The following is a 21,826-nucleotide window of genomic DNA, read 5'->3' as shown; positions in this document are numbered from 1 at the left end:
GCGAAATAAACGATCCAAAAAAATGAAATAACAAGAGAATGTCTGTTTTTGCTTGATTTAAAATAGTTTATTCAAAAACAAACAAACAAAAACACAGAAGAAAAGTAATTAATGAAAACTTTTCCACTCTTCCTCAAACAGTCTGATTTTAATTAAGCTGATAGTTCCAGCTTGTATTTTGGCTCATTTTCCAGCAAATACATCCAAATAGGTCATTTTTATCTATATTGGAGGAAATCTTTGAATCTGCTGGATGTGTAGCTGGAACCTAGGAAGGACAACCAGAATAAAGCTTTATTTTTGATTTATCGGTTATCGATATCTGCCCATTATTTTCATATAGGTGCATCTCTAATGAAAATGGTTTGCCAATGCAGTTCTACAGCGACTCCAACAGGTGGCGTCTTTTTACTAAGTTGGCCTAGAGTTATAGTGTGTGGTCTAAATAGACTGCAACATTTAATCATCCAGATATATTTAACACTTTTGTATTTTACAGACACTCGACGTCTAAGACAAATGGTAACAAAAAATATATTTTCAAAATGATATCTTTCAGGTCTTTTGTGTTTTCTGTAGACGCTTTAACAGAAAAACAATGAAGTTTGTAAACTTGTTGGTAAACTCAGCCATTTTAAGATAATATGGGATTTTATTGTTGCACATGAAGAAAATGTATGCTTTACAGTCACATTAACACAGGTACATTAAAAAGGAAGTTATCGAAACAAATATCACTACATATTTACCAATCCTCAGTCAGTTGTGTCAGATGGGCCAAAATTGTGAAGCAATTTTCTTTTTTTTTACCCACTCAGTGAAAATGACAGTAGTGCCCCAACAACTCAAAAGACATGGTGTAATACAAATTATCTATAGCATTGATATTTTCCTTCTGTAAAATATATTTTCCAGCCAAAAATTACACAAGGTACAATTTTCTGCTCTGGAATAGGAAATAAACAGATATCTGCAATGTTACTTACATATAAATGTATACAAAAGCAAATATTTTGTTTTGATAAATTACTACAAGAAGTGTTGTGATTTACATTTCATATGTTTAAAAAGACTGAACTTCCGAAAAGTTAGAAAAATGTAATAAATGCAGGAAAGTGTATTTTCTCCTTTTATTATCAAAACAAATGTACAAAAAAAGCAGAGAATAAGATGCAGCTATTTTCTACACATTAAAATTACCCCGAATAACAATAATGACTAATAACTATAACAATATCTGCAACGTAGCAACTGACGGCTGGTATTTGACACTTTTTTTTTTAGATAAAATAATTTAAATTCAACCGGAACAAATGTGAAGAAAATAGACTCTTGAAAATCTGGGGATCCATTTGTTAGCTGCTCGAACTACATCAAAAACGTAGCGACGGACCAATCAGAGGCGCTGGGTGAAGATGGGCGGAGTCATTTTGTTCTGAGAAAGAAAGACTCATTTCTGCTCGACCGTTGGTCGCCATTTTGAGGACCTTTAACGAACTGTTGAAGTTGTAACTACGCAGTTAATTATTTGCGTTTTTTTTTAAATAGTACTTTCGCTCACGTAAGGATAAATGTCTCGATTCAACAATAACCGTGGTGGGTACGGGATGAATCAATTTCAGCCACGCAGAGGCGGAGGTCCCGGTGGCCCTATGCGTGGCGGAATAATGGGAAACCCGCATTACCGAAACCACCCTTTCCAAAACTCCAACCAGAACCGGAGGGGAGGCAACAACAACTTCGGCGGATCGAACAGCCCGAATTCCCAACAGAAGTCTGCGCAAAACCAGTCGAAGCCACTTATTCCTCCACCGAGCCCTGGACCGGCCCTCACCATGAAAGGCCCGATGGACCAACAGAAACCACCGGCCCAGCAGGAGCAGCAGAAACAGAACCCTCCTGCGGACCAGTCGAAGACCCAGACTTCAACTCCAAAACCGGAGACGACCCCCGCTCAGGCCAACCAGAACCAGCAGATCAAAACTCCGGCTGGGAATGCCAACGCACAGCCGCCGCAGCAGCAGCAGCAGCAGACTCCACAGCAAAACCCGAAGCCAAGTCCACAACAAGGCCAGAAACCCGCACCGCAACAGAGCCCCAAGACGGTTCCGCAGCAGAGCCCGAAACCCGGTCCCCAACAGAACCAGAAACCTGGTCCACTGCAGAACCAGCGACCCGGTCCACAGCAGAACCAGCGACCCGGTCCACAGCAAAACCAGAGGCCTGGACCCCAACAGAACCAGCGACCTGGTCCCCAACAGAACCAACGGCCCGGTCCGCAACAGGCGTCTAGACCAGGCCAACAGCAGGGCCAAAGGTCTGGTCCCCAACAAGGCAACAAGACCGGTCCAGTTCAGGGTTCGGGCCCTAAGCCGCCCCAAAGGGTGGAACCAATGGCCGAACAGAGACCGAAAGAGGAACCCAACAAGAGCGAGTCAGATGAAACAGCGGTGAGTCTAAAACCGGTCAGATTAACAAGACATGGCAGCAGCTAATGGCGACAGACACGGTGAAGAGAAGCTAGCTGACGTTAGCCCGCAGCCATCTTGTCTAACAGTGATTCACTTTGAATTTTTATTTCGTAAAACAGAAATCAAGGCGCTGAAAATTTAAAATGGTTTCTCGAGAGATACTAACTTGTTTCAGTTTACAATAATTACTTAACTTAAATCAATATTAGAACTAAAAGAAAATAAAGCAACGATGAAATGCACATTCATATGGGCTCAACGTAAGTATAGAATAGAGAATAAATAACCTTCCTCAGTTGAGAAATTCAGGTTTATCAGCAGCAAGGTGTCGGAAAAGAAAGCCAAATTATGTCAGTTAACACAAAAATTTAAATATAAAAATAAAATACAAACACTGTACAGTAAGGCAGAATTTAGAGCATAATAAAATACTGTGTTATTAAAAATGACATAGTCCGATTCTAAGAAACATGCAAAAAAAGAAAACCAAATGACAAAAGTCTTCAGTCTGATGCTTTGATTTCAACTAGCTCTTTTTAAGGATATTTTTGTTTAGAGACTAAATAATTAATTTTATTTGTTGTAGGTATTTAAAATGTCTTCCACTTCCAGTGTTAAATGTTCACTACAGTTTAAAGTTTATTAATCTTTGAGAATGTGTTTTTGCTTTATTATGCCATTACAATCATATTATTTTAAAATGCTTTCAAAACAACAATATTACTGTTTATTGCAATAACTTCTGGGACAATTTATTGTCCAGAAAAAAGTATTGTGTCAAGCCTGGGCATGAAAAAGCTGAATATAAGTTGAATGGTACTCCAGTTGAGTTTGTCCCTGAATTAATTGACTGTTTTATTGTTGACAGATGTTCAAGGCAGCCTTGTCCATGTTGCTGAAGCCTGGAGAGAAGTCCTACACACAGAGATGCCGTCTGTTTGTTGGTAACCTGCCAAATGACATCACAGAAGATGATTTCAGGAAACTTTTTTCAAAGTATGGAGAACCTTCTGAAGTCTTCGTCAACAAAGGAAAAGGCTTTGGCTTCATCAGACTGGTAAGAGGCGATGCTCTGAACTGTGACACCAGCTGAGCACGAGAAACTGAATCCGTTTCCTGTTTGTGTTGTAGGAGTCGCGGGCGCTGGCAGAAATCGCTAAAGCTGAGATGGACGACTATCCGATGAAGGGCAGACCGCTTCGTGTTCGTTTTGCTACACACTCTGCTGCGCTGTCTGTGAAGAATCTGTCTCCATTTGTTTCCAACGAGCTCCTGGACGAAGCCTTCTCGCAGTTCGGCCTGGTCGAGAGGGCTGTTGTTGTCGTTGACGATCGTGGACGCTCTGCAGGGCGCGGCATCGTGGAGTTTGCTTCCAGAGCCGCTGCTAAAAAAGCTCTGGACCGATGCAACGAGGGCGTTTTCCTTCTCACCGCGTAAGCTTGTTTTTTAGTTATGCGCACAAAACTGAGACCTGATGGCAAAAGTTCCTGAATGATTTCACTGATTTATTCATCTCTCTAGGTCGCCCCGTCCTGTAGTTGTTGAGCCTCTGGAGCAGTTTGATTGTGATGATGGACTTCCTGAGAAATTTGTCCAGAAAAACCAAAAATTTCAAGTGTAAGTTTGCTAATTTGGTTGCTTGTGTTATGCTAACCTGCCTCCATGATTCAGTCTGGTCTAACATGCTGGATGTTTGTGTTTCAGAGCGCGTGAGCAGCCTCCTCGCTTTCCCCGCCCCGGCTCCTTTGAGTTTGAATATTCAAAACGTTGGAAGTCTCTGGATGAGATGGAGAAGCAGCAAAGAGAGCAGGTGGAGAAGAACATGCGTGAAGCGCGCGAGAAACTGGAGAGCGAGATGGAAGACGCTTACCATGAGCATCAGGCCAACATGCTGCGGCAGGGTGAGTCCCAAAGCTGCTCAAGCAAAAACAAAAGGCTGCAGTTTTGTTGTGAATGGAAAATGAAACGATATCTGTCAGTTTACTGTTCTCTGCTTATGTGATCATCAGAATAATCATGGTTTTTGTTTTCCTGCAGAACTACTGAGGCGGCAGGAAGAGCTGCGGCGCATGGAGGAAGTGCACAACCAAGAAATGCAAAAGAGAAAGGAAATGCAGCTCAGGTATGAGAATGATCAGCTTTGATTTTTTTTAGAATGATTTTGTAACCACATGGAAATATGGTGGGTCTTTAGGGCAAAACTGAATTAAAACAAACATCACTCTGAGGAACTTGTGATTATTTTAATTTATGTTTTATTAAATAAACAGACAGGAAGAAGAACGGCGCAGACGGGAAGAAGAGCTTCTCAGAAAGAGGGAAATGGAGGAACAGATACGCCGTCAGCGTGAAGAAAACTACCGAATGGGAAACTTCATGGATGTAAGAGCAATTTTATGTTCAACTCAACAACATATGATTTTAGTTGTTTTTTGTTGTTGTTTTACCTGTTTGATAACTATTTCTGTTTCACAGAGAGACGTTGACATACGGATGCACACCAGTGGCTCCTTAGGCATGGGAGGTAAGTTCCACTGCATTGATAGATGGAGTTACCCAGAGACAAAAAGCTCAGTTTGATGTGTAATTCAGTTTTAAAGTCACAGTTTGAGACATTTTCAGTTTGTTTCAATCAAGAGAGACTGAGTTGTTTTAAACTCTGGGGTGTTTAACGTGTTGTTTTCTCATCAGACATGGCTTTCAGCGGATCCAACCAGAACTTTGCGATGAGTGGCCTCGGCTTTGAGGGTCAGTCTGGACTGGGATCGTCTCCAGGAGGCATGATGACCAGTGAAATGGTAATGTATCCCACTTTGGGAATATAGTTCACATGTGGCTGTTTATTTTTTCTTTTTGTGTTAAATATCTGATGGTGATTGTAGACATGGAGGCCAGCTGGGCCAGCAGCAGCTTAGAACACAAGTAGCTTCCTCTCTTTAAGACTTTGTGGTTGGTGAATAGTTGGAATATGAAGATTTATAAACATTGTTCTCCATGGCAGCTTTGTCCCCTGATTAACCCTGGATTAATCACATTTAGCTACAAAACCTTCATCCTGCACTAAATCACCAGATAAATCTGTCAATGTTCCTTCTGCTCTTTTCTAGTGTGTCATCTGTGTCCATAGAGGATCTTTGCAAGTCCTGTCTCTTGTGAGCGTGACAGGCACTTTGTTTTGTGGACAGCAGAAAATCTTTTTTTTTTTTTTCTGTAACTATCAGCAGCGCTCCAGTTGAAACGTTTGCTCCATTTTTACTTTAAGGCATAACTTTGATGAACCACAGAAATGGGAACTTGTATTTTTGGGTGGATGTGTGGAATCTGTATCTCTACCTCTGTTGTTTGAGCAACTTTGAGACTTTTAGTAGGGCTGTACTCGGTTTGCTCCGCTAGTTATTCTTTTTTTGTAACTGCAAATTTAGAATGCTTTTAGTGCAGGATGATGGTATTAAAAACATAAAGGACTTCATCAGAGGGGTCAGGCAAAAATGGAGACTATTTGTGCTGTAAACATGTTGGAGGTGTGTGTTGGAGTGAAATATATTTTTTATATTTTTTCTCTGGATTGAAGAGTTTTTCGGCTGACAGTTGTTTACATGCTGCAGAACTGACCATATTCATAGTTTGTCTGAATTCAGTTGAGATGTCCCAGTCAAAACCTAATCCGATTCTGACTCTCCATCAGCGTCCCATACAGGCGATTTGGGGCCTGAAGTGACTTTTAATGGTTTATTTTGGCAGCAGCAATCTTACAAAAGTCGAGAAAGCTTTTATAATGCTCTCTGTAGGACTGGGAATTTGTCATTACTTATTACCATAAAAAATATTTCTGATCAGAATAATTCAGATTTATCGTGATGATTTATTGATGTTTGAATACCCCTCCATTTGCTCCATATGAGCAAAAATAAAGGCCAAAATGTGATGAAATGTAATTGTTTTTTGCAGCTTGGTGATGGTAATCCCACTTCATTTAAGCGGTGTCCTTCAGAAGCCTGATTAAAAATGGCTCTGTCTTTGACAGCTGGTTTGTAGCTCTGTCTGCCAAAAACTTTCTTTAAAAAGTCCTCCAAGCTGCCCTGACTGGGCGTCTGGACCGTTCATAGAGAGTCTCTGACTGGACACGTCCAGCAACAGGCTTTGTTACACTGGTGTCTTTATCCTGGTAATGGTGTTTGAAATGCTGGGCTAATGCTAGCATGTGTGGCTATTTCTGGGCACTGTACAATTAGCTGAAGCAGCAAATATTCTCCTATTTTCTGTGATCTTCAGGTTAATGAGTAAAAATCTGTGATTGTTGGGTTAAACCCAGACTCATAAGTTAATAAAACACAGAATCTCAGATGATCATAAACTCTGATCATTTCCCGATCCGATACTCAAATCGGGACATTCTGTGACTATCATCCATCTACAGAACTGTTTCTCTGAACTTTGAACCACCGTTATTCTTGTGATTAATGAAAAACTGTTTCCTCTTTGTGTTAACTGAGTTAATGTTTTGTTTTTGACATTTTTTTTTGTTAATGTACATTAAGGTAAGTTGGAGACGCACTGCTGCAGTGCCTGCTACATTTTTAGCTCCTTTAGAGACGATCAGAGGCTAAGTGATCACCGCTGAACTACGTTACAGTAGCAAAGGCTCTTCTTTAAAATACAAGGGATGATCCATCAACGTTTCTCATGCTGTTTATGAGAGAGTAGCAGTTTAAAGACTTCAGATCTCTTAAGATTTAATGCTCTCATAATCTTGATTAAAAATGTGGCATTTATTTAATTTCACTGTTGTTGCTTTAAGTAGAAGTTTAGTGATTAGAATAGATTAGTTCTTTAACATGAATTCACCATGAATATCAGCTGGTTACTGTCTAAAGTCGAGTTATCCTTAGTTTAGATCTTTTGAGATCAGACTGTCACTCATGAAATAGTACAATATTTATAACTTTAGGTGTTATTTTAGTATCATTGCAACTCACACCAGTTCATCCCTCGTTTTCTAGCTATGACACTTTTTCTGACTTGGGTCTGGTTCTGAGAATCTAAGGCTACGTTCACACAGCACGTCTTGATGCTCAATTACAATTAGTTTTTCTATGATTCAACTTTCTTTTTTTATGGTCGTTTCAACTACTACTTAAATGCGACCGCAATGAAACTTCTGTGTGAATGGTTTACGATCCCAAAGCCACTCGCATGTACAGGAGAACGTAGACGTCACACAACAGCACTCTGCTTACAGTAGTAATGATGGACGCTGCTGTCTGTGGATCAGCTCGTTGAGCAGTGAGAGCCAACAGTGTCTTCATAAACTCATAACAAGACCAAGGAAGCTAAAGGTTAGGCAATGAAAAATTAGAATATGTGCCATTTACCTGCTATGTGAACGTAGCCCAAGCTGACTGTTAAATAATTTAGAATGGGAAAGTTTTTACTCTTTATTTTTGCAAGAATTAATATTCTTACCTAATATCTATGCAACAATTCATCAGAGTTTCCAAGTCTATTGCTGTCATCCCTTGTGAAGCTCTTGATTTATGTTTTTAAAGATAACTGAACAATGGTTCAGCTATCTTTAATTCTACATATTCATTCATATAATATTTCTGTGGAATCCATGAAGGTTTGATCTTTTGTCTACGATATTTCAGTTGGACGTCAACAAACTTCCTGTCTGCCATATTGGAGGACACCCAATAGCTTAAAGGGGCAGTAATGTGTAAAATTGACTTTTAGATTTTTGTCATGATATAATGATATTCCCTCATTAAGACATGCCTGGAGTGTTCCCTCGATTCCTTCATGCATGTTTAATCTCCATGGCAACCATTCAACTGTGCAAAACTCCTGGGTGGATCTAGCTCCACCTTCAAGGCTCAGCTCCTCCCCCTACTCAACTCCTTCAGACTAGCCAATAGCAATTGGCAAACACCTGGTGGAACTGCTGAGATCATAACAGGACCTACTTCTCAGAACAATGCTGGTAAAAATGTTAAGTCGTATTTGATATAAGGTTGAAGGAGAGCACATTATTTAGACTGGCTTCTCACAGACGGATGTGTTTAGGTATTTATTTTTATTAAGTTTCTAGATTTACTTCTCTTCTAAAAGACTATTTTAAATGGTCAGCAACACACTTTCTCAAGTACAGAAATTATAAAAAAATTGTATTTACAGCTGACTAAAGTTTAAATATATATACATTTTTATTCTATTCTATTGTACCCAACACACTGAACTTTAAAACCAAGATGGATACTTGCACGAGAGACCAATCTTGCCTACGTCTACAAAGGTCTGAAGATCAGCCGCTGTTGGAGGTTTGACTGACAGACGCGCCCACCAGGTCACGTCTGCGCCGTGCGGTTAGCAAACGTCACACCTGTTTCCAACTGTTTCCTTTTTTCCACCACAAACGTTTGTGGCATTGAAGCCAAACTGGAAATGTGTTTGGTAAACTTAGCTGTCCTTTCTGCTCCTAGTCCTATGATTGAGATTCTTTTTTTTCCTGTTAAAAGAAAAAAAATCTCTTCATCCTGAATGTCATTTTGATGATCGCTTTCTCTGGTTTTTAAGCTAATTGTTTGTCCTCCAACATGGTGCTGGGTATTTCTCAGTGGCGTCTATAGAAACTGTGTTGCGATATGACTGATTAGCAGCTGGTGAATATGGTCTGTATTGGACCTTAAGAGCATTATGTGCTGTAGACTAGCATGCACTGGAGAGCAGAAGACAACAGGAAGGCCCAGACTAATGAAAACGTTACCCTCTCTTCCTTCTCTGTATGTAACCTGTGGCACCTGTGGACCTTCTATTGGAACGAACGTTTCTCCGGATGCGTCTCCTGCTGATTGTTTCATAAACCTTCACACAATACACACAACCCACCTGTTTTCCACACATTCTTTCACGTCTCCACATGGACATGAACTGTGTGCCGCTTTCGCACCGACTCCTTCCCTTACATTAATCCTCATCTCCCTGCAAATTCCCACAAAAGCAGCGCAGCGAGCGCTATGTGCAGGGCGGCGCTAGAGGAATGGGCGCCGGTGCCGCAGCGTACGGCCGCGTCCGCGAGGAGTTTGACGGCCCCATTAAGAAACCCCGTTTTTAAACGCTGCGTTTTGTTCCAGCAGCACTATTTGTAAAGCTACTCCAAGACGAACATGTTGAGTCACAATTATTGTATTTAAGTTGAATCTGTTGCATCATTTTATCCATTTAATTGATTAGTTTTATAATTAAGTCGATACTTTTTTTTCTTTTTTTTTTACTTTGTATTGCCATTAGTGTAGAAAGGTCACCCCGGTGTGATCCAGTTGTTCTTTCAGACCATGTATCCTTTTCATTTCTAGATGTATTTTTCTGTGAATCGTCGTGAAGTGATAACTGTAACCTTTCTGAACCTCCTATGGCTTTGTTTTGTGCCATAAAATACTATTTGGAGTTGAAAGTGACTATAATAAAGACAAACTGGTTCCATCAGGACAAACCTTTAACGTTTATTCCTAAACCTCAATTCTGATTCCACCATTTTCCTGCAGCAAGGTGATAACAGAAGAAATACTGGCAGTAAAACGATCACGTTGGGTCTGTGCGGGTTTCCTGGGTTCAAAGTTGGACTAATGACCACATACACATGCAGTTCAGTATTCAGTGAAGTTTCTCAGTCGCTCCGGCTGTTTGCTCACACTCGCTTCTCTTTAGTTTGCTGACTGGTGTACAGCAGATCACTCCATTGAACTCTGGTATCCGCTTTCAGAATCGCTCATTCCCAGCAGGTCTGTGATTTTATTGACTGTAACGCTTCGTTTAATTGAGTCGGTGTTTACTGGAAGAGCTCAATGCCTCCACTGTGCTTGTGACCTTTTCCACACATTTATGAAATGTCTTATGATCTTTGAGTCGGAGCAGCTTCAACCAGCTTGCTCTTGCCTGAATGTTAAGAGTTTATTATTCTCCTCACGAGGCTGCGGTTACTGTTTGGGATATTTTGTTCCCAAAAAAAATTTTTGTTCTTTGAATTTAGTCCCACAAATTACAGCTCAACTATGACTTTACTAAATTACTGCCATCTTAAGGGCAACAAGCCCCATCAGCTGCCTCTTTGTGGCGGCACACGTGTCAAGCTGTGGTGCCTTGTGACCGTTTTTGAATCCGTTTTATTCAGAAGCGTCACAATCACTCAGAAAACTGTCCAAGCCTTGACTGCAGTAACCGGTCCTGTGTTAACACACCGACCAGCACGGTCCAGATGTGACCCTCTGCAGCGGTTTTCATCTTTAGTTTACCTCTTATTTCTCTGACACTCGGTTTTAAATGCACAGGAGTGAAAACATACATTTTCTTTTTGAAAACAACTTAAATTTGTTCTTTTAATACAAACTTTTATTGCTTAAAATGGAGTGCAAATCAAACATCACTTTGTATGAAAACTTTAAGTTCAAAAGCGGATCAGAAATAAAACATTTCATATTAACCTTTAAAAATTGACTATGTTGCACATCACTTTCAGTCTCAAGTTTGAAGTATGAAAATAATTTTTGTAAAACAGATATTTCTAATCTAAAACCGTGTATAATATGCCACATTCTGTACTAAAAACCATCAAACGTTCGTCTTTTGCAAAGAGGGAGAAAATTGTACCTTTTAGCAGCTGAGTGAGCTCTTTGCATGTAGCACTTAGCATTCGTTAGCAGCTCATTTATTAGCCGTAGTTTAGTGATTTTTCTGGATCTCAACAACGGACTTGATGACGTTTCTGTCTGGCCCTACGTTCTTTGAGGATCGTCCATCTTTTCTTTCTCTTACTGTGAGAACTGCTCTAGTTTTGACGTTCTCCAGTTTACATGAACTCGGTTTGATCTTTTTCTTTTCACCAAGTTGCCATGTTGTGACCTGTTGTACACGCATGCTTAGCACTCAAGTTTCATACGGTTCTGCATGTAAATGTCATTATTAGCCAATTTTGAGTTAGACTCAATACAGTGAGTGATTTACCAAGAAGATGAAGTTTCTTTACTGTAGCATATGTGTCTGAAAATGTAAAACAGTTTTTCGAAGGCAAAACAACTTGATCACAGTCAGCATCCTTTGTGCTTAATGAGCAGCGCTGAGTTCTGTCTGGATAGATGGTAGAACCCATTATACATCAAGAATTATTGTTTTTCGTTAACAATTATCTTTTGTTCATTGCTTGAGTGGTCTTACCTTAACCATAAACAAAACACTCAGTACGGTGTTTTTAGCTACTGAGCATCATGGTGTCCGTATTTAATGAGGAAGTCTCTCTTTGCACCTCTAGTTTCATACTGCCACACTTTGACTAAACAACAATGTCGGATTCCTCGGTTGTTTGTGTGACACCATTTTGAATATCTGCTGGACAACAATGCTAATTGCTGGGGTGATGATGTGCTTCTTGTAATGGTCTACTCCGATGAGGAGAAAATAACGCACAAATATCAATTTCTCACCAAAATATTGGCAGTTATTTTATACCTTGTTCCTGAGGGATAAATCATCCTCTCTGGTTAAAGCAGCAGATGCTTGTTCTTAAATGAGAAGACGTCGTTGTTCTTCTGCTCATGATCTGACACCTTATATGTGTTTAGCGCCACCTTTTGAGTGGGAGGAGTATTGTCCTTGCTGCTTGGTACCGTTATAAAACTCTGGACTGCAGTCGGATCTTCACAGGGTCCTTACTGGCCATCATGTCCAGAAAMCAATCTTTATTTCACTCAGGTTTCAGAGTGGAGTAGGTTAGAAGCTGCAGTTTCCTGTTCGTAGTTTAACATCCCAGATAATAATATGGTCAGAATATAAACTGAATAAAGCCAAACTGAATTTATAAACATTGAAAAGCAGTTTGGATTTTAACTTTCCACCCTATGTGATAAAAAATAATTTTACTGCCAGCTTTGGCCTCTAAGCACAGTTAAGGGCCTTCAAATAAAGGGTTGTTTCATTTTTTTATTTTAATTTTTAAAGAATCTGAATCAAATCTTTTACTCTGGAATTAAAATTCATACATTTGTCAGTGTGGACAGTTGACCGCTGCTGAAGAGTTTTTATGTTTTTATTTTTTGTGAAACCCCAGACTTGGTGGGTTTTCTGTTTTTTGGCATGAGGATCACCTCTGATGGGATCCTAGTTTGAAAACCCAGAAGTTGGAGAAGACATGTAAACATCCTGTTTTTAAAAAAGGTAATGTATCTTTCAGCTTTAATATCTACGGAAATATTAAAATCCCATAGTAAATATCTGGTATTTACCTTTTGGTATTTATCAACAATTATTGGAGATCTATTGCGACTAAATTTGACATTTTTTAGCCTTTTAGTAGATTAATACAAACATTGTGTCATTTTTAAAAATTAAATGTTTCATAAATGATCTTGTCCATATTTCAAGTGTTCTGGATAATTTTTGACACTTTCATAACTACTGACAGCTTTGGTCAGAGCCTGAATAACAGAAAAGTTAACTTTTTTTTTTTTTTACATCAGTACATTTACAGCTAATCCAAAAAATATTCAAACCCCTGGCAGTTTAAATGTAGACATAAGTCTGTTTCTGTTTGCAGATCACTCAAAATCACCTGAATGGGTTACCAAAAAAAAAAAAAAGATTCATGTTATGATTATTTCATGGTGAACACAAATTGATAATGCAGCAGTTAAATGCTTTCTTTAATTGCCAAGCAGCTGTTTGCATTGTTTACTCTGAGCAAATGTTATTACTTCCAGTTGGTACAATTAAAATTAACCCTAAATCTTAATCTGGCTGGGGTATGAATAATTATGGACCTGCATGCGTTGTGGTAAGCTTTTTTCCCCTATTGTACTTTCTGATTGATTCCCATTTTGAACTGAACCCCGAAAGGAACTTTTAAACGGATTCAGATGTCAGTTTTTGGACCTTTTTATTTTGTCGTTTTTGTCTGTCAGACTTTTTTTCAGCTTTTTTTTTATTTTATTTGATTGAAGCTAGAAGACGAGAAACACCAGTTCACAACACGTCGACTCGATGCACTTTACCAAAAAAAGTCCTTTCAATTCAATCATACACTTTCCAAGTCAATTAAATCAAATCTAGTTGATCCCAGTTATCAAACAATCCACCAAGTTTAGATTATTGGTTTTCTGTCTAAGGAAATTAAAAAGATTGACTTCCACCATTCACTCCTCCTGGATGAGGATGTAGCAACAGTAAAGAGGGAAAAACTCCCCAGTAACAAGAAGAAACTTCCAGCAGAACCAGAACTGGACTCACTTTGAACGTCCATCTGCCACAACCGATTGGTGGTTTGGGAAGACATAAGCACTGATTCAGGAGAACTTTCTTCATCCATCCATTATCTTGCATAATCTTCCCTAAGGTGGTTGCGAGAGGTGCTGGTATCCATCTCCAGTGGTCAATGGGCGAGAGGCGGGTCACCCTGGACACGTCGCCAGTCCGTCACAGGGCAACACAGAGACAGACAGGACAACCAACTGTGCACACACACAACCACACCTACAGAGAGTTTAGAGACCAGTTAACCTGATAGTCATGTTTCTGGACTGTGGGAGGAAACCGGAGTACCCGGAGAAAACCCACCAAGCACAGGGAGAACATGCAGAAAGACTCCAGGCCGGGAATCGAACCCAGGACCTTCTTGCTGCAAGGCAACAGTGCTACCAACTGCACCACTGTGCAGCGGCGTGCTTTCTATGTTAGAGAAAAGTAAGACATTAATGGTAAGACATTAGTAGCTCATTTAGAGGCTTCATCTGGAAAGAAACGGCCAAAGAGCAACTCTGAGCCACTTTTACAGGCTAGAAGGGAGTTTAGAGCTAAACTGAACACGAGACCACTTAATTGACGAAAAAGAATGTAAAGTTTAAAGCTGACATGACGGCAAATAATGCAAATTGGAGAGTAGTAGGAGCCTGAGGTCATTTTGACTGCCTGCAGCTTCAGTCTGCAGCAGCGTAGCTACAGAGAAAGCCCAGCATTGTGAGATGTATAAGAATATTTAAATGCTGCATCCCAAAGATTAAATCAACATTGAAGTTTATAACGGGTAAGAGATTATACATTTTTTTTCAAACTTGAACTTAATGATGGCCTTATTTTCATCCTAAATCAGATCCCACGTGACTTTTAACATTGGATAAATGTGGCTTGTTCTGCTTGGATGTTACATGTTTGTGTTGTATGAATATTTTCTTTAACAGGTCTGACCAGCTCTAAACGTTTTGGACTGTAAGACATTGTAACATGGATTTAATTTATAGATCCAAGCAGCAGACGTGCTTTATTTTATAGTATTTCTGTTTATTTCAAACAAGGACAAATAGCTTTATGGTAAGATGATTTACAAGATCAACAGCCGTGCTGGGATTTTTCTCCTGATCTTTCCTCGGTGAAATGATTTCCTCTATTTTTGGGGATTTGTTTTTTATTTTTTATATAGTGTCACAAATATTTAGTGGCATATAATTAAACATATATCCAAAGTTTGAAGAATATACTTCAAACTTGTTTTTTAAGGCATTTTTGAATACAAGTCCATTTGTTTTGTTCAATATACTAAAATCTTACTGGCTCAAAAAGCAGAATTTTGAGTTTCTGGATGAAGTTGTGGAAAAGTTGTGGTGATAATTTTCACTTCCTTCTATTTGAGTAGAAATCCTCATTTCCCCCCCACAACGTTAATTATTGTTTGCAAAATGAGTTGTATACATATTTATTTAATCTGGTAAATTATGTAAATTCAGCATCACCAGATTAATACTTAAGATGACTTGCAAAATAAAGGTTATTCCTACATTGGAAAACATTTTTAAATCATTTCATATAATTTTCTAATTATAGAATAGGCATTGATGGATGTTTGGACATCTTGGAGTGTTAACTTTTAAAAGGCATGTTGAATCACAAACTGAATAGCCAAATAAAACTGCATATTTCAATGTTTAGCTTTTCTTTTTACAATAAAGCAGAAAACTATCATGCATAGCAAGACGTCAGTCAGTACTGATTTAGCTAAGTTGTGTATTTGTATTGCTGTGTCTCTTTGTTGGTGTTGTATACAATTTGTTCTTCTTTAACAGGTTTGATCATCTTTAAGATGTTGGACTATGGAAAGGAACCAAGAAAGTCTGTAGCTTCTGCTGGACCGTATTAGTTTAGTCTGTGTAGTGAAGAAAATAGGACCAAGCACTGAACCCTGTGGTACTCCATAAGTAATCCTGATGTGTGAAGATTTTTCAATATGAACGAACCGTAATCTGTCATGTAAATACGATCTAAACCAGATTGAGATACCATTTAATATTGAATGGTATCTCAGAAGCTCTGGTATGAACATCATAAATGAAATCCAGGCACTGAAATATCTTCCTGATGTATCGCTGGGGCTTTGGTCATGTGTTTAGTTCAGCCTGCCCGGTTACCCAGGTGGAGCAGAGTTCAGCAGGAAACGTTGCTCACATGTAGCTGAGCTTTTTAACCACAAACGACAAAAACAGACATGAAAATTGTTGTTTTTTGGCAGTAGGAGCTGTGCTCCAAAAAGCAGTAGGGAAGTTTGACAATAATCGTCAGTGACATGGATACAAACTCCCAGAATTCCCCTCTTTAATTTCGTTAATAAAAAAAAAAAAAAGCTTGAACTGTTTTGTTCTCCATAGCTTTTTATGTGGCCCTCTAGACTGAAGATAAGTTGCTTTATCTGTAAACTGCCAAATTACTCCAGTGTGAAAGGTGTTCAATATTAATTTTAAGAATCTTCCTGGATAAAATACGCAAAAAGAACGCAAGTTTCATTAAGTCGAATGCAGGGACTGCTATTAAAGTTTTCAGTTTATGTATGTTTTCATTTAGCCGCAATCGGCCATTTGAGGACATCTGTGATTTTGATGTGACCCAAAATCAAAGACTTTGATACCACTGATCTGTGGACCAGTGGTGGATTTTAGTAAGTAGCCAATATTCAGGCATAAAATGACTCGCTGACAATAATCACCTGCATTGGAAAGAGGCATTAAGTGATTTTTATCAACAGTGGAGGAAATCAGACTTATTTTACATTGGGTTTAAATTGGGCTTAAAGCCCTGTAGTTGATTTTTACTAAGAGCAGTTTTGCCCTTTGATTATTATGAACAAGTATTTTTCTGAAGTTTTTTTTCCCACATTTCGTCTTGTAAATCTACTTTAGTGCTGACATTCTCATAGTTTTACTGTAGCACTAATCTGGAGGTTACCTCTGGTCTGAAACGATTTAATTTCTGCTTTTAGTTAAAAATGTTGCTCAATTTGTGCATTCTGCTCTCCAAAGGGAAATGTCAGCCTCGTCTCCCGTCAGTTCATCATTAAATCCTGTTTACCTCCTTTGCAGATGCTCTTTCGTTGCTCATGTGCTGCTCTGGTAAAAAATAAAAAAAACTAGGAGAGTACGTACTTCCCTCGTTTATCATCTAACATTAAGAACTGCCATAGTTTGGATTCCTTCGACCGTTGAAAACCAACGTTTTCTCTTAACTCTAGAGCAGATGCTTTATCAGCCTGGTTGTTTTTTAGAAATGAGCTTCGTTGAGGTTTTTCACCACAGAGAGAAAAACAAAGCTTTAGCAATTTAGTGCAATTTACACTATTGTTGACGATATCTAATGTCATGACTACGGTTCATAGCAGCTGTTGTAATTGCCTGTTTTAATGCAATTTTATACATTTACATTTTAATTCCATGTCCATTAAATTGAGTTTATATCATAACCAATTCTCAACTCAAGGCACTTTGCAAGAGAACAGATTTAGTTCATGTCAAGAAATGCATTTTCATCTCACTGCAATCAAATGGACTGATTCAAATTCATTAACAAAAACTCCCATTTGATCCTCATTTTAATGCAGTGCAACTTGGCTTATTACTCCCAACAGTAAAAGGTTTTTTATCCAACACACCAGCCAGTTGGATCAAGGAGCAAACCTTCCTTCCAACTAATTGATTCAAGTCGATAACGTTTCAGCAGTCGCCTATCGTGAACAGGTATGGGATGATGGTGGAAGACGATGGTAGTTAGAAAAAGTGGTCAGTGTATTCTCCAGCAGGCCACGCCTATAGCAGCATACCTGCAGAGATACTTCAAGATGGGTACAACTAGTTTACATTCTGAACTTTATCAAAAAGGTAAAGTTTTAAAAGTGTGTTGGAAAAAAACTGGGGTGATAAAAGATTTGCACTTTGAAGTGCTCTGTTGGAAACATATGGACCAATCAGATCTCATATTTATGATGAATCTTCTGGATTTTAGTGCTTCAGTTTTTTAACTTTGTGGTACTAAAGTTAAGCCTTAAAGTAACAAACGCATGGACTAGTTTTCCTATGTCACTGTGGTATGAGATGTTTTTCATTTTGTAAAATTGTGCAGGTGAAAGAAGGAACCTGTCCCGGTCAAAGGTGATGCGAAGTCTTTGTACGATATTACTGGAGATCCAAGTTAAGTACGGAGTTTGTTTTTCAGATGCTCTGCTCCAAAGAGCTTCCACATTGTCTGAATTTAACAGCAGAAAACTGAGTCATTCAAGTTTGTATGTCTTTAAGAAGTGTGTGTAGTATGCCTAATTTATTAGATTCATCAGGCTTTGAGTATATCATCTGCATAATTGTGGAAATACACCCCATGCTGTCTGATAACGGAAGCACATATACAGCGAAGAAAAGGGATCCAAGCACACAACTCTGTGGCACTCCATAATGAGCGTGAACAAATTATCTAAGATAAATATCCAAATCAGCCTGATGCTTTCTATTTATTGCTCTTTTTGTAAGAAAAAAATTGTGATCAACTGGATCAAAAGCTATCTGATCAGTAGCTGCGTTTCCTTTGACTACAAAATTGTGTAAATTGGAATTCCGAAAATAAATTTGCTTAGTGGAAATGCCAATTTTGGAAAAACAGCAAAAAAAAAAACTTTTTGTGTTAAGTTAGTTTGTACTCTGCAAAACAGCAGTGGTAAACTGCTGTAAACTGCAGTGTCACGTGACCAAACTTAATCACGTCTGACTTTTATTGCATTTCCTATTGAATGGAAACACTGCAGTTGTAAAATTGTTCTGCTTTTTTCTCTAACATTGGCAGAATATACCAATGGTGACAAATTTTTGCGCATGTTTATAATGGAAACGCAGCTAGATGCTGCCTGTTTGGCAGCAAGCGTGTTGCTCACCTGTAGCTCAGCTTTTAAAACCAGAAACGGACATGGAAATGTTTCTTGGGACAGAAAACTTACCCAGAATTCCACTCTTCAACTGTGCTGATAGAGAAAGTTTGAACCTTTTTCTCCTCATGATTCAAGTAAATAAGAGTTTTAGATTCAAAAAAAAGTCTTCAAAATGCAATTAGACCAGAACGTTTTCCTAGTTGCATTACTAATGCTGTTAAATCCTATTTAGTTATGAAATGTCGCTTTAGCACTGTGGGCTAGGAGACCTACTGATGCAGAACCTGCTTCAATTGGAGCAGAAATGAAAATGTTTCCTCCTGTTAATCAGGAAACTCAGACATGTTTCCATCACAGAAGAGATATTGATCTATTACTGAATGTTTTAATGACTTGAATTGAATTAGCCAGTCAGTAATAAAAACATCAGACTGACTGCATCAGAGTTTATTAAACTCTAGTAGGAAGGCTATTTACCTGGAAATCTTCTGGAGCTYACCTACCTGGACTCCGTGCTTCGAGGTTAACCAGCATGAAGTATTAGTGCCAACATTTCAGTTCAACTCACAATAACAAGTCAGCCTTAAGGAAACAAACTTTAGGTTGGGATTTTTATGAATATGGTTTCAGATTCAGTTATTTTTCAGCTGAAGCCCTTCCTGCCTGAACACCCACTGCAGGTTAGATATAAATAAACCTGAAACAATTGATCAGATTAATTATAATTCATTTATTATTGTTAATTGTCACTTAAAGAACATTCAGTTCTGTATTTAACTGCTGAAAATGTATATTTAGGATAAAAACACAAAACTTAAGAGGCATAGTTTTAGCTTCACCTGGTCCAATTTCACTAAAGCAATGCTGTTATTGCATTCTAGGCAATACATTTATTATGTCTTCATTTGTATTAATATAGCTCTAATTGTATGTAAAAAGGCTCAAGTTGTTAAATAAATTCAAAATCTGGACAATGTGCCAATGTACAGGTGATTAGGGTCGTGGTGCACAGTGCAGCATTCAGTGAGTTCTCGGCATAATTGGCTTCTTAACTGGATATTTCGGACCAGAACTGGCAGCATGCAGCCTTACCTGCTGCTCTGCATGTGTTCAGTTCACAGCTAGCATCACATTCATGTTAATTACTGGTGTTAGCCGTGTGTAGCGTTAGCATCTCAGTCCACATTTCCAGTAGAAGAACTGGACCGACCCAGAGGGGTGTAATCTGACCTCTGACCTCCGTTGCATCCCAACATGAAGTGCCTCCAGTGGCAGCTTAACGTTTGCAGGTGGACGCTGTGTGTGTGTGTGTGTGTGGTTGTGTGTGTGTGTGACGTTGGCTACCTGAGGTGCGTTAGCTGCTGTCAGAGGCAGGCCGCCCGCTCCTCCATACACACATCTCCTCTGCAGTTGGGTTACTATGACGATGAGTAGTTCTGCAGAGGTCAGTGGACAGTAGAGCCTGGACTTGTTTACACTGCAGCCAGAGGTATGCTTACACAGATGATCTGAACAGTAAGGTAAGTGTCCCCTCCCCTCCATGTTTCTGATTGCAGCTGTGCTTCTCTCRGGAGCGCTGAGGGCTTCTGGCATCACACTGACAGGATGGCGTCACAGTGCAGAAACGGGCCTGGACCGGGGTGTGTGGGTGGGAATGCAGCACCATGTTGACCTCTGCTGTATGTGTGTGTGGGCAGTACTTTACTTTTCTCCGTATGTTTGCAACAATACACCCGTGTGTATCTGACTGGGTCAGAGCCGGAATCAGAATGTGTGGAGTAACACGCCGAGTATCTCCAGRCAGAACCAGAAACAAGRATTTTAACTTCAGTTGAACGTCTTTCAACAAACATTTTATCTTTTAATATAAAAGATAAAATTGGTTGGTGGGAAATATTCTTTTTTTATTTTATAAATGTAAAGACAAGGTTGAATTCATGCAAATATTCGTGGTGCAGATCTGGGAATGTTACATTTTAAAGGGGCAGCATTATGTAAAATTGACTTTTTTAGCTTTCCGCCGTGTTATAATGCTACTTCCTCATCAATAACATACCTGGAGTGTTGCCTGAATTGTTTTYCATACATGTTTGAGAAATCCTTTCATCTCCATGGCAACCATTCAGCTGTGCAAAACGCCTGGGTGGATTTAGCCCCGCCTTCAAGGCTCAGCTCCTTCAGACTAGCCAGCAGCAATTAGAAAGCACTGCAGAGCTCGTTATAGGAGCTGCTGCTCGGAGCAACGCTGGTAAAAACGTGGAGCCATGTTGGGATGACTTCAGGCTGACARCATGGCTGATTCAGAAAGAGCAGGAGTTTTTAAAAAGACAGAGGCCCAACTTAAAGACGTTAAATTAGGAAGTAAAATTTCTTTTGACTTATTTGATATATAGCATTTTTATAATAACTGAAGGTATTATATGCTATGCTATAAAATGGCGCYAAGTGCCTGGAAAATACATAATACTGCCCTGTTACGGTTTTTATTAAACGATTTGAAACAGATTCAGATTTCATTCTCATTMATGTKCTGCTGATTTTCTCTTGGCCTTGTTACTTTTTTCTATTGGAGAAACATCAGGCAGGTTTTGTGTAAAAGCTGTTGCTGGATCTGTTTCTGCTCCATACATGACGACCTGTAAGGAAATGTTTTAGTAGAGCTGGAGTATTTATGGTCCCTTATGGATGGAAAAATATCCAGATCATCTTTGAAACTGTTGAACTTTGATCTGATTAGCTCCAATAAATGATGGAGGTCAGGAAAATCAGRTGGTTTCTGTTTATTCTGTTCATCTTAAACCATGAACTAAAGGATAGGAAACCAGCTTAATGTTTATCTCTCTGCTGTAGCTCCTTTATTCACAGKTTTACTTCCCGTTCCACATGAACATCGCTTCCTGTCTGAAACGATGGAAACCTAAACGATGGCAAAGCAACTCGAAATAAAATTCTGACTGAAATTAWGCGGAAACATAAATATCTCCAAGTATTGGATTGGATTTAAACTATATTTTACCATMAACGAAACGTACYRTTTCATTTWTAGGRCATATGTCTGAAACTTAAACCCCATTCTTGTTACTATTTTATATTTGATTCAGTGAAAAATGGAAATAATTCCAGAAACATGTTCAGTGTTCTTTAA

General features: G+C 39.0%; 1 protein-coding gene across 3 annotated transcripts in view; it reads left to right on the top strand.

Annotated features, from left to right (window-relative positions):
* The first annotated feature begins 1,369 nt into the window (after positions 1–1,369).
* sfpq (splicing factor proline/glutamine-rich) overlaps positions 1,370–21,826 on the top strand; it is a 23,023-nt gene continuing 2,566 nt past the window's right edge. The window contains exons 1-10 of one of the 3 annotated variants that reach the window (XM_008422877.2): positions 1,370–2,450; positions 3,340–3,528; positions 3,603–3,904; positions 3,993–4,088; positions 4,176–4,372; positions 4,509–4,593; positions 4,742–4,853; positions 4,947–4,995; positions 5,163–5,269; positions 9,472–9,967. In XM_008422877.2, the coding sequence (XP_008421099.1) occupies positions 1,572–2,450; positions 3,340–3,528; positions 3,603–3,904; positions 3,993–4,088; positions 4,176–4,372; positions 4,509–4,593; positions 4,742–4,853; positions 4,947–4,995; positions 5,163–5,269; positions 9,472–9,582 (2,127 nt within the window). In that variant the 5' untranslated portion in view covers positions 1,370–1,571 and the 3' untranslated portion in view covers positions 9,583–9,967. Of the gene's footprint in view, positions 2,451–3,339; positions 3,529–3,602; positions 3,905–3,992; positions 4,089–4,175; positions 4,373–4,508; positions 4,594–4,741; positions 4,854–4,946; positions 4,996–5,162; positions 5,270–9,468; positions 9,968–21,826 lie in introns of those variants that run through there. The other 2 variants (XM_008422876.2, XM_008422878.2) reach the window with 2 other exon arrangements.

The sequence above is a fragment of the Poecilia reticulata genome, linkage group LG11 (assembly GCF_000633615.1).
Source record: "Poecilia reticulata strain Guanapo linkage group LG11, Guppy_female_1.0+MT, whole genome shotgun sequence".
In the NCBI taxonomy this organism is placed as follows: Eukaryota; Metazoa; Chordata; class Actinopteri; order Cyprinodontiformes; family Poeciliidae; genus Poecilia; species Poecilia reticulata.
The sequence above is the reverse complement of the archived record's forward strand: the minus strand, read 5'-3'. Positions and strand labels throughout refer to the sequence as shown.